This window comes from Sitophilus oryzae, unplaced genomic scaffold (assembly GCF_002938485.1).
Source record: "Sitophilus oryzae breed Bouriz unplaced genomic scaffold, Soryzae_2.0 scaffold_778_pilon_pilon, whole genome shotgun sequence".
Lineage (NCBI taxonomy): Eukaryota > Metazoa > Arthropoda > Insecta > Coleoptera > Curculionidae > Sitophilus > Sitophilus oryzae.
The window spans coordinates 62341-74844 of record NW_022147393.1 but is presented as its reverse complement, the minus strand read 5'-3'; the positions used below and the strand labels follow the sequence as shown (position 1 = coordinate 74844).

Here is a 12504-nt window from a genome sequence, read left to right as displayed (position 1 = left end):
CTAGATTGAAATTTACAATACAACTTTGTTTTAAGCGAAAATGTCAAAAGTTGACATATGATATGTCATTCGATTCAGAGTGTCATTTTCTATCGAATAAAGTAAAAAAATACCGAGGCCATTTAAAAATTAATAGTTGTAGTTATTTCCAGTGAAACAGGTAGTGACCGAAAACAATTGAATACGTCAATCAATCATACGTCATCAATCAATACGTAAATCAATCATTGAATCACGTCATATACTAACATACCAAATCTCGTTGTTTTATCTGAAAAAATGAAAAAGTTATAGGGGTGAGCCACTTTTGAGGCGCGTATAGTATATAGAATATTATAAAATTCAATTGTACAAATATTGGCAATTGGAAAAAAATATTATTTCTAACATTATAAGTGGAATATTAGAGACATAAATGTAATTTAAAATCAGTAATTATAATATATATATTATCATCTATTGATATTAAAATTAACAGTAAATACATAAAAGTATACTCGTATATTCGTATACAGGGTGTTCCTTAAAATGACATGCTAATATTTAAGGGGGTGATTTTTGGGTCTATTCTAAGAAAAAAACTTCATATGAATGTATGTCCTAAATATCTTTACTTTTCAGATACAGGGTGGTAAAATTTTCGAATTTTTTTATCAAAATATCTCTGATGTTTTTTTTTGTACACGTCTTCCATGCATTTTGATGCATATTTTGATATATAAAAAAAACGTTTTATTTTTAATTTCCTTCCAGCCAACGCAGAAACGATTTCCACGCAACAGTCACCGGATCAGATTTTCAGCGATTTGACCCTGATGTAAACTGACTTTAATTTTGTTAGGTTGTTAATGTTAAGCAAAAACTATGAATCGGACGAAAAAAATCAAGAGATAAAAAATGTTTAATTAGAAATCAAGAAATTTTGAAATTAACTCAGAAATTAAGATGTTTCGGGATTTCATATGGAGTTTCTCTCTTTCTCTCTTCATTCATATGAAGTTTCTCTCTTAGAATAGGTTCAAGAATCGCCCCCTTAAATATTAACATGTCATTAAGAAACACCCTGTATAATGATTGTAAATGGTGTTGATTTTAAATAAATATATAAATTTTTCTTAAAATAGATATGTTAGTTTTATATGAATCAATAAACTAAAAGGGCTAAAAAGTCAAACAGAATAATATCCTAACGTAATAGATGTTTATAATATTTACCTTTTAAGCACAATGTTTTTCGTTCAATGTCAATTCATTAATTCGAGATTTTATAGTTGTCCAGCACAGTAAAATTACAGATATTGTTAGCAAAATTTAATCGACGTGTGAACAATTATTTTAAATCTAATTTAGGCACGAAAACAATATGTAATTAGGCGGTATAACGATGAAAATATTATAGGATACCTGTAATGTGTTTTTTGATATTAATAACAACTACATTTTTTGTACCAATTTATTATTTCCTACAATTCATCATCATTCGTAAAAGTTTTGTTTTCAACTCCTTTATTTTTGTCTTGTTTTTCAACACCAGAGTCTTCATTTTTTTCAATAGCCCATGGTTGTAACTCACCAGATGCTAAAGAACCGTATATTATTGCACCAAATAAATAGACGGCTGCTGATATATAAAACACTATTTGCCACTCGTGCACTTGCTATAAAATAACAATTAAGTTAAAAAAGGGTTTACGTTGAGATATAGTAATATGTACTTACTGGTGGTTTAGAAACAACGTAGCCGGATAGTATGGGACTGACAATGCCTGGAAGAGTGGCAATGGTGTTGCCGATACCCATGAGAACACTTGCGTACTGTGGAGCAATGTCTAGATGGTTTACACTGAAAAAAAATGGATTAATAAATAAAATTCCATCTTTTTAGGTAGAATTCTATATAGATAAGTTAGTACAGAGTTAATATTTTATTGTTTCCCTCATTAACAGGCTGTAACTTTTTATTTTTCGACCTAGAACATTCTTTTTTTCTGAAATGGCGTTCGCAGGTTTATGACTAGAAAATAAACAATCTTTTATTTAAAAAATTGCCGACGTTTCGACGTGTATTTTCGTCTTTAACAGGGCTATTTTCAGCAGATAAAGACGAAAATACACGTCAAAACGTCGGTAATTTTCTTTTACTACTACAAAAACCTTTTATTTTGTCTATCACAAGGATGCAAATCTACTATTAATTTTTTCTAGTTTCAATATTGAATTTTTAATACGTATTACCAATAATGTCATACGCTGTCAAATGTCTCATATATTGGTAAAGATTGTATTTTTATAAATGAAAAACCCTATATACAGGGTGTCCCAATATTTATGAAGCACTTTTGTATAAAGGTAAATTATGTTCAATAAACTTATATTCAGTCTAAAAATACGTAGTACTTCTATGTCCATGGAATATTAGGACACCTTGTAGGTATATTAAAAGTGCACATTTATATTAGATGGCACATTTTTCTGATTTCAAAAATTTAGCACACGTGCCCTTACTTTTTAATATTTTTATCGAAAAAAAAATGATAAAATATACAGGGTGAGTATTAAATAAGCAATATTTTCCAGGTTAGTAGATCTCGAAAAAAAAATCATATTTTCTCTGTACCGTTGTTAAAATAACCCTAAAATAACCTAGTTATTTTACTTCGAAAATTTGAAAAAAAAAATATTTTTTACTTAAATTTTGAGAACCCCTGGACCTTTTCTGGGTTTTCTTTCTTGTAAATACAATCTACTACCTATGTTGCCATATTATCAAGAAGTTATATTTTTTAAGTAAAAACTAAAAAAAAATCCAAAAAGTTTTCGCAAAAAAACCTCATAGACGTGTTTCTGTACACCTAAAATATTTGCACTTATTTCAGACTCACCCTGTATATTTGCAATGTTAACATTTTTATTAGTTTCAAGTCAGACATACAGGGTGTCCCAGAAAAAAGTGCAAGTATTTTAAGGGGTGGTAAATCTCGATAAAAGAAACATATTTTCTCTTTATCGTTTTTCAAATAAGTTCAAAATGACGGAGTTATTTTACTCTGAAAATTTCCAAAAAAATGTTTTTTTGCTAAAATTTTCAGAACCACTGGATCTTTTCTAGATTTTCCTTCTTGTAAATTTAATCTAATACATATGTTGCTATATATTATCAAGAAATTATTTTTTTTAACTAAAAACTAAAAAAAAAATTTCAAAAAAATTTCGGATTTTTATTTTTTTTTCGCGAAAAAAACCTCATTATGCGTGTTTCTGTTTTCTGTGTTTTTTTTTATAGGCGTGTTTCTGGGGTTGAACTATACTACCAGTTAAAATACTTGCACTTATTTCTGGGACACCCTGTATAGTTAGGAGGACATTAGTTAGAATTTAAAATGTAGAGTGGTTTTACATCTACTATTTTTACACGATTCTATCAAAATTTGAATATAACTTTTATACATTATAAGACTGCTATTTGGTTTTCATATTATACAGCGTAGTACTTCCTATAATGCAAGGATGTCTTAAACATGGTAAGAAAAATCTTTCTAATCGAAGTTTTATAATTCATAGATCATATTAGTAGACGTTAGAGATAAGCAGTACCTTTATATTCTTAAATTCATATTGTCACGTAAAAAAATCACGAGGTATTTAGTCAGGAACAATGGATAATTGAAAAACTACATACATATTTGTGATTTATACCATTGTAACATAAAACATTCCTGAAATAATTTTTTGATAAAAATTTTGTCATTGAAATTTTCATAACAATATATAGTTTAGGATATATCAATACGAATAAATGTTTGCCATTTGGTATTTTTATATCTGTATTATATATTTTTCTTCCTGGGAAATTAGACAAGAAATTATTGGTATTATAATAAATATTTTAATATGATATTGATTTAAGCAGTTTCTTTTCAATTCGCTTAATGCAAAAAAGTGGTCTGGTTTATATTGTATATAGTATGTAGGTATGATTTACTGGCGATATATCTCCACTTTTAAATGTATGAATACAGTGGCGGATACAGAGGGCGCCAATGGCGCCAAGGCCCCCCCCCCTAAGATCTCTAAATTGGTTTAAATATTAGGCTTTTGGGTTAAAAATGGCTCTCTAAAAAGCATGTTCTACATTACTTTTCATTTGGGCCACCCCTAAAATAAATCTCGGGCCTCGTCTAAAATAAATTTCTGTATCCGCCCCTGTATGAATATAAAAGTAGTATTTGATCGCTTTCTTAATAGTTCTTAATTCAATGGTACAATATTTTTTGTACAAAAATACAGAAATTATTAATAAAAATAAGATTATTTACACCAATTTACCTAAATCCGGCCCATGCAAAAGCACCCAATCCTACAGCCAACGTAAGACAAAATACTGTTCCAATCTTGTCCGACCAGAAAGCAGCGCCCATCATAAACACAGTTTGAGCTATAAAACCGCTACAGTTAAAGATTTTCCTCACTTGGGTGGTAGTGAGGATACCTTTGACTCTGAACCAATCTGCCCAGTGGCCGGAAAACTGCATCATTATAGCCATAACAAGATAAGGCAAGCCAGATAGGAAACCTGATTTTTTCAGATCGTAATCATGAATATCTGGAAGATAACAAAGAAAAACTTAATAAAAACGAGCGTTTTAAATTTAAAAACGACGTCAAGATAGCCATTGATGATATATGTCCGGTTTATTTCTAGATGTCATTTATTAAAAATTGCCATAAATATTATTAAAAATCTTAGAGAAACTCATTGCATATGGATTTGAAAATTACATCAACGTCAACAGACCCTAGAAAACAAAAATTAGAAACATCAGAAATCAACAGTAGCGGATAGCTTCATATGGCCATACACTTTCTACCAAAGATTTATTTGAACAAATATATTTTTGGTGTACGCTGACAATTTTCCATCGTGAATTATTCTGATAAGGAATATAATAATTTCTAACTAATTATAATTTTCAAAAAAACTAACAACAGAAACTGGTACAAAATATAATATGTTACCCAAAGAAATGACACTATTAATTTATAAAAATTTTAAGGAAAAATTTAGAAACTGAAATAAATGTAGACGACATTGACTAACTAATAAAAAAAGAACGATTCCTTCCATATCATTGTGCTACAGGAAAAGTCTTAAAAGTCTTCAAACTGTTGCAAACGATGAAGGATGTAACCGATAATTGCGATGAAGAAAAAGTTGTATATTTAATATCAATTAAACTTTTAGTTACATAATCGAGGGCGCGATTTTTAAATTCATTGTTGCCAACCATGGACATATTCGTTGCCGGGCTGACTAACTGGAATTTAAATTTCCCGATAAGAATTCAGGTGGTAACTCTGCTGTAAAAATGTCAAGGTGCCATATTTATTTATTTATTTCCTGACGATGATTGTCATTGGTTTTGAAACTTTAGTTTTGTATTACGAATTTTTGGTTTTAATAAATAGTATTGTAATACTTTAAGCTTAAAAATGGTTACTAGCAGACCTTGCAGTCGAACATTGTTCTTTTTAGAACATCTTTTAGTGCGAAGTGTACAAGATAGCTTAATAGCCGTAAAAAACTCATCACAACTTTACGAGAATATTTTCAACGAAAAAGCGGTAGTAATGGCCCTTTATGTCCCTTAAGTGCTGTTAAGAAGGTGAGTTTTTTTTATGTAAATTATAACTCTTTATACATTTATAATTAATTTACTTTTTTTCCTAAAATATTTTGATTAAAAGAAAATATTATAAGTTAATAATATAAGTTTATTTGATATGATCTTTATAGAGTTTACTAAACAAACTAAAACAAGGAGTAAAAAAATATTCTAATGAAAAAGAAAATAATAAGAAATTTCTACGTACGCACCATTAAATTGGCATACAAGTATTCTTAGGCAAACCTTTATTTTTGAAGATTTTGATTTTTGAACACATTCTTACACTTATACTTTTTTTGAGAACTGATGATTGATGAAAAATCGGCCGTTTTTTTTTATCATACGGTATATGTTTACCGTCCGCCCAACGACAGAAGTCGCGACAAAGACAGTTATCGACTGTCAGTTTAAATCAAAATCAAATTGATTTAAGAGTTGCAGTTAGGATTGGAACCAAAGACAAAAAAAAGTTGGAACCGTTAAATGTTGGAACCCTTTGGTGTTACAACAGCAAAATATACCTAACGTTAATTCACCACCATACACCAAACTGAAATTTACCTTTTAAATATTTGGGCAATTGAGTTAATAAAGTGTAAAATCCCCAGTTTTCACTAAAATGTGAAATGACGATGGCCCAAACAGCTCCCGAACTTAAAATAGCCTTCCAAGGAATTGACAATTCTTTGTTGCCTCTATTAGTCTCTTTTAAGGACGTCTCGATATATTGCAGTTCCGCCAAACTGATTTTCTTGTCTTCTTCTGGGGAATTTGCAACTATGGCCACCCAAAGACCACACCATATCAAACCCAACATACCTAAAATTCATCTGAATTAAATAAATTTACACTTTTAGATTAACTATACAGGGTGAGTCTTAAATAAGTGCAAATATTTTCAGGGGTAGTACATTTCGACGTCAGAAACACCATTAGGTATTAGTTTTTTTTTCCAAAATTTTGAAAATTTGGAATTTTTTTTTAGTATTTAGTTAAAAAACATAATTTGTTGATAATATGGCAACATAGGTAGTAGATTAAATATACAAGAAAGAAAATCCAGAAAAAAAGCCAGTGGTTCCCAATTTTTGCAAAAAATCTTTTTTTTTATTTTCAAAGTAAAATAACTCGTTTATTTTGGATTTATTTGAAAAACGGTAAAGAGAAAATATGTTTCTTTATTGAGTTCTACCAGTCCTGTGTGTGTGTGAAAATATTTGCGCTTATTTAAGACTCACCCTGTAGAACAGATAAAGCATACTTGATTTAAAATGTCCGCAAGATATACATAAGAAACATGTTTATAGGAGTACTACACTACTGATTCAAATATGATCATATTTTGATGATAAAATGGTGTATTGAAAATTGTTGGTGGGAAATTTATTTCGCTCTTAAAAATTAACCAAGGCATGATCCAAAAAACAAAATACTCAGGAGTCATGGTTCTAGCCGAAAAGTAATGTTTTAGAAAAATTTACTCAGGAAGTTATTTCACAGGGTGTTTTAAATTCAAGGTAAAAAACAACCCATTCATTAACCCTGTATAATAAGCCAAATACTAAAGTTTATAAAAAACGGAGTTAATAAATTTAAGTATATATACAGGGTTGTTCACCACATACGACACGGAGTATTGTAGCTAAACGATTAGATTTTTACAAATTCTAAGTTTTGGGTTCGTTGACGGACTATTAGAGCTACAATTTAAAAATATTTTTGCAAGATACAGAGTGTTCCAAATAAGTAAAAAATATTATAGTTGTATTTTTTTAAATAGATAACCCTGTATACTATTTTCGTTGAGCGGACAGTAATGCATCTGATTCACGTAAAATATAGAGGGTGTTCCATTTAAATTAAACAAGTTATTGCCGTTTAAAGCTAGTAATTATTTAATATAAATATTTGGACGCTCTGTATAAGGCAGTAAAATTTTTATTATTGCAACACAATATCTGATCAATAAATAATCTTCAGTAAATATTTAGTATTAAAAACTTTGATACCCTTGGAGAAATGAAGCCTTAAATTTTTTACTGCAATTTCATAAAATTGAAAATATTTCAAAAACGGTAAGGTTTAAGTATGATAAACCTTAATCAAATTTACCTTTATTTCCATCGTAGAATCCAAAAATAGAATAATATACAGGGTGTTCCATTTAAAAAAATAAAACTATAATATTTTTTACTTATTTGGGACACTCTGTACTCTGTATACTGTAAAAATATTTTTAAATTGTAGCTCTAATAGTCCTTCAACGAACCCAAAACTTATAATTTGTAAAAATCTAATCGTTTAGCTACAATACTCCGTGTCATGTGGTGAACAACCCTGTATATTTATACATATTTTCTTAAAAATATCATGCAAATGGGGCCAAAAATAAAAAAATATAACATTTTCAAAAAAATTTTCATTGCGTTTTTTTACATCTGAGTCGCAGATTAATTTTGTTTTATTTGAATCTGTGTCTGAGTGTATTAAATTTAAGACGATGTATTCCCCAAGTATAGCTTACCAAATACGTAAAAAATACTTTGCCACCCAAACTGGTTGGCTAAATAAGCACAAGCTGGCATGGAAACAACCGTTCCCACATAACTTCCGGAAAATGCTATTGTAGCCAATCGACTTCTTTCTAAAGGTGGGGCCCATTTAGACCATACGGCATGTATACATGGATAAGTTACACCCTATTGAAAAAATAGTGTAAGTATATTTTCTTCAAAGGATGTATCATTTTAGCATATATACCTCAAAAATTCCTTCGATTATTCTTACAGCTAACAAAAGGTACACACTGGCAGACGCAAGCCATGGAGTTATCACAGTTAGTGCTGATGTGACAGCTATTCCCGAACCGAATATCATTTTGCCTCCAAATTTTGTAGCGAAATAACCGCCCAACAGTTGTGTAGTAATATAACCGTAGAAAAAGGAGCTGAGGATGTATCCCTGCATCTCGTTGCTCCAGTCGAATTCAGGACCCTGTAATGTAATATTCTTTGGGTAATTAAAGAGAGATAATAAGAGTTTTTTTTAAATAAAATATATACCTACAGTATGTCCAAGGATTGTTTTTACAAGAAACACTTTTTTATTATGGACATTTCGAGAAAAGCGCATTCTTTATAAAAAATGTTGTTTGTTCTAAAATGGTTAATTCCGTTTATACTTAACCATATTTCTACATCGTTTGAGAGGAAATTACGAAAAAAACATAAAAATCTGGTTGATTTTTTTCAGTCGTAAAAATCAGAAGGCGTTTCTATGGTAATATAATTTCGATTTCATTCTTTGATAGATTGCTTTTGTTAAAGTATCGCATTTTCCAATAACTATTATCATCCTTTCCATAGCATTGAACTAAATAAATTTTTTTAACATTTTAAGACAGCAAGAAAAAAGACGTTAATTAAAATTCTATCAAAAACAATCTATCAAAGGAGGAAAACAAAATTATGTTACCATAAAAACGAGTTTTGATTTTTAGGACTTTACGATATTTTCATGTTTTTTTTTTAGTTTTTTCTAACACGGCATGGAAATATGGAAAAGTATAAACGGAATTAACCATTTTAGAACAGGCAAATATTTTTATGACGAATGCATTTTTCTCAAAATGTCAAAAATAAAAAAGTTCTTCCTCTTGTAAAGACAATCCGGGGACATACTGTAGATTTCTAATTTAAATAACAAATATACTTTTCTAATATAAGCTTCCATTTTAGTCTATTTTATTCGGCAAAAAAATAAAGATACAATTTTAGGAAAATATTTACACAATTTTAGAAAGTGCAAAATCAAACAAGTACCGGGTGTCCCACTAAGAATTGCTCTCGGCTATATCTCGGAAAGTATTAGCTATAATCAAGGGTATTAGCTGTGGTATTATAGTATTAGCCGTAAAGTCTACGGAAAAAAATATTTATAATTAAAGAGACCATCAGAAATTGCTGGAAATTATTTTAAACTTTGTAGAATGGCCGCTAGAGAGCGCAACGGCTATGGCAAATAAAGAAATGGAATTTTTACAAAATTCTGCCCAGATAAGATACCTACCATAAATTTTCATTTTCATTCCAATTTTCCGAGCAATTTTCGGATTTTTTTAGTTGGAACAATTTTGCCCTCTTATATGCTAAAATGAATTGGCGGGAAAATTAGTTAGATCTGTTTTTATTTAAATATTAAACTGGGGCTCGTTTAAAAGAGTATTCCTTACTCTATATGATACAATATAACAAATAATAATAAACATTTAACAGTAGACACTAGGAAGGCGGTATCTTACAATTTAACAAACCGTTGCGTGTTTTTTTTCAAAAAAATTAAATGGAATAGTATATAAGTATGTAATTTTAGTTGGTAGTAAAAAATTGCTCGTTATCTTATGTAATGTATGAAGTTGGATGGATTGAGGTCCCATATTGAAGCTACGTTTATAAATACTATCGAGACTGGTGCTCTCGTACTACAGGCGTACGAGAACAGGCGCGACAAGAGTAGAAAGTAGACTGGCTGTTTAAGGAATAGGCTGTGGTGTCGTTAGTCACCGTGGAAACTCACCAAAGAAATTTTCGTACCATTTTCTAATGTTTCGTATCTATCTTGTGTCATCGCCACAATTGCTATACTTAAATTAACTCTAAGAGAGTAGACGTTAAAAAATCCGAAAAAAGCTAATGTTGCGACTACGTATCTTCTCTTCTTCCAAAACTTCCATGATGGATGATCTTCCTCTGTACCTTCATCTTGTTGCCTGTAAACACGATAATAATTATATAAAACAAGCGCTTTTAATTATAACCTTCTTAATACATAATAAACAATATATATCTTTATAGATAGGAGAGCTTATGCAGTCTTAAATAAGTGGAAATATTTTTTTTAGGTAGTATATTTCGACTAGGGCTTTCGGAACCGGGAATTTCGGTACCGCACCTATAGGAACCGAGATTTTCCACTTTTTTCGGTACTTTCGGTACTGACTAATTTTTGTTCAATGGTGGTGCAGTTCATCAATCAGAAAGCAAGGGATGGGTTTTCAAAGTAAAATGGATGATAAATTGAGATATTTAATGATAATAATATCAAATTATTAAGTAATCATGCAGTCATGAAAAAACTAACATGAACGCAAGTAAGGAAAAATGTATAGGTAACTTAAATTTCACATCAAACAACATAAACCAACTTAACTGAATTTGACAAAAGTCCAAACATAACATCTACATATATAAAATGCTAATGTTTATCTGTGTGTCGTCTCTACTAAAGTAACGACTTGCTTTAGAAAGTTGCTTTTTTACTAAAAGATAGCTAATTGCTTCTAAAAACTGCCGTCGCCGGATTTTTTGTTTTTCATTTAAGTAATTAAAAAAAAATAAAAAGTATTTTTTTTCCTGATGTCGTGGCGGATGCGCCAGCCTTCGGAATTTGATTAGACGATCAAATCTATTTTTCCAAGGCTCCTTGATTAAAAGTTAGTGTTTTTAACACAGCCATGGCACTCTAGGTTGAAATTTAAAATTCAATTTTGTTTTAAGCAAAAATGTCAATAGTTGACATAATATGATATGTTATTCCATTTAGAATGTCATTTTCTATCGAATAAAGTAAAAAATATCGTGGGTGTCATTTAAAAATCAAAAGTTGTAGTCATTTCCGGCTAAACCGGAAGTGACAGAAAACAATTGAATACGTCAACCAATCCTAATTTATGTCATATACTAATATACCAAACCTCATTATTTTATCTGAAAAAGTAAAAAAGTTATAGCACCCGGTATAATATGTAAAAAGTTTAACAAAAATTTTATTATTCATTAAATTAAAATTGTTTCATTGTTTGGTTTCTCCTTCTTATTCAAAGGGTTTCTCATATATGTATTTAGGTATAGGTACTTCGACTAGTTTTTTGTCAGATATATGGCAGTTTATCACCTAGTAGCGGAACTGCCGTATCATCGAAAAAAAACAGCGTCCAGTTGGCTAGGAAATGACGATCGATGACATTCCCCATATAATTTACATTTGATCTACATATAAAATAACAGCGATCCCCATTTCATAGCCATCGCTGACGCCGTTTTTTTTTCGATCATATTTTATATTATCATGATAAATCAATAATTTAATATCTTGGATTTAAGGAAGAATTCAGTCAACTTTTATTGCGGGTCTCAATAATAATAAATATTTAGAAAAATCATTATATTTTCAATATTTATCGCAAATGTTAGATATTTATTTATATATTAAATTAAAGATTATCTTAATTTAATTAATTATTTATGTGTGTTCATATAAGCAAAAAAAATAAAATATATTTTATTATTTATTTATCAATTTTCGCTCACCCATTTATATCATTAATTCCATATGATTTGGGACACTTTTTGTGATCTGAAAGTACCATTTTGCTAAACAATTTTCAGAAAAACGTTTTATTGTTAAATGGTAACGATTTAAAATGTTGGTACTGCACTATCCATTGATTGAATAAACTAATAAAAATGTTTGGCATTCAACTGTCCAATATAATCGAAGGTGTGGAACATTCGGTAACATTGATTTGATAATTCTGTTCTCTTCCTTGTATTGATACCAGATTGCCAATGGTACTATCGCTTTGGGTGGGAGAACTTACTTTCTATTCTTTTGATTCAAGGGTACTTAAATTTCCCTTGTATTGAAGAAATTTTTCAAATACTTTAAATACTTCCTAGTCACAATTTAAAAAGAAATAAATGATAAGCAGCTCGTCCAGTTTTATTTTTTCCTATAAATACTAAAATTTTAAATTTAGTTTAAAAGCAGGGAAAATAAA

The 12504-nt window shown here is 29.6% G+C and overlaps 1 protein-coding gene across 1 annotated transcript; it reads right to left on the bottom strand.

Annotated features, from left to right (window-relative positions):
• Positions 1-1337: 1337 nt before the first annotated feature.
• On the bottom strand, positions 1338-12175 carry LOC115888515 (sialin-like). The gene is made up of 8 exons (XM_030908263.1): positions 12035-12175; positions 10242-10434; positions 8427-8660; positions 8191-8365; positions 6228-6485; positions 4327-4603; positions 1720-1843; positions 1338-1658 (listed from the first exon to the last, which is right to left on the bottom strand). Exons 1-8 carry the CDS (start codon positions 12091-12093, stop codon positions 1464-1466), a joined length of 1515 nt encoding a protein of 504 aa, XP_030764123.1. The 5' UTR covers positions 12094-12175; the 3' UTR covers positions 1338-1463.
• Between the last annotated feature and the right edge of the window lie 329 nt (positions 12176-12504).

What these genes read in the sequence shown, in the direction of transcription:
- LOC115888515 (XM_030908263.1), bottom strand. Translation starts at nt 12,093, where the DNA reads ATGGTACTTTCAGATCACAAAAAGTGTCCCAAATCATATGGAATTAAT. An exon ending in ATTGCCCAAATATTTAAAAG is followed by an intron (nt 4,604 to 6,227) that starts GTAAATTTCAGT and finishes GTTATCTTCCAG; the next exon opens with ATATTCATGATTACGATCTG. An exon ending in TTTGCATGGGCCGGATTTAG is followed by an intron (nt 1,844 to 4,326) that starts GTAAATTGGTGT and finishes ATTTTTTTTCAG; the next exon opens with TGTAAACCATCTAGACATTG.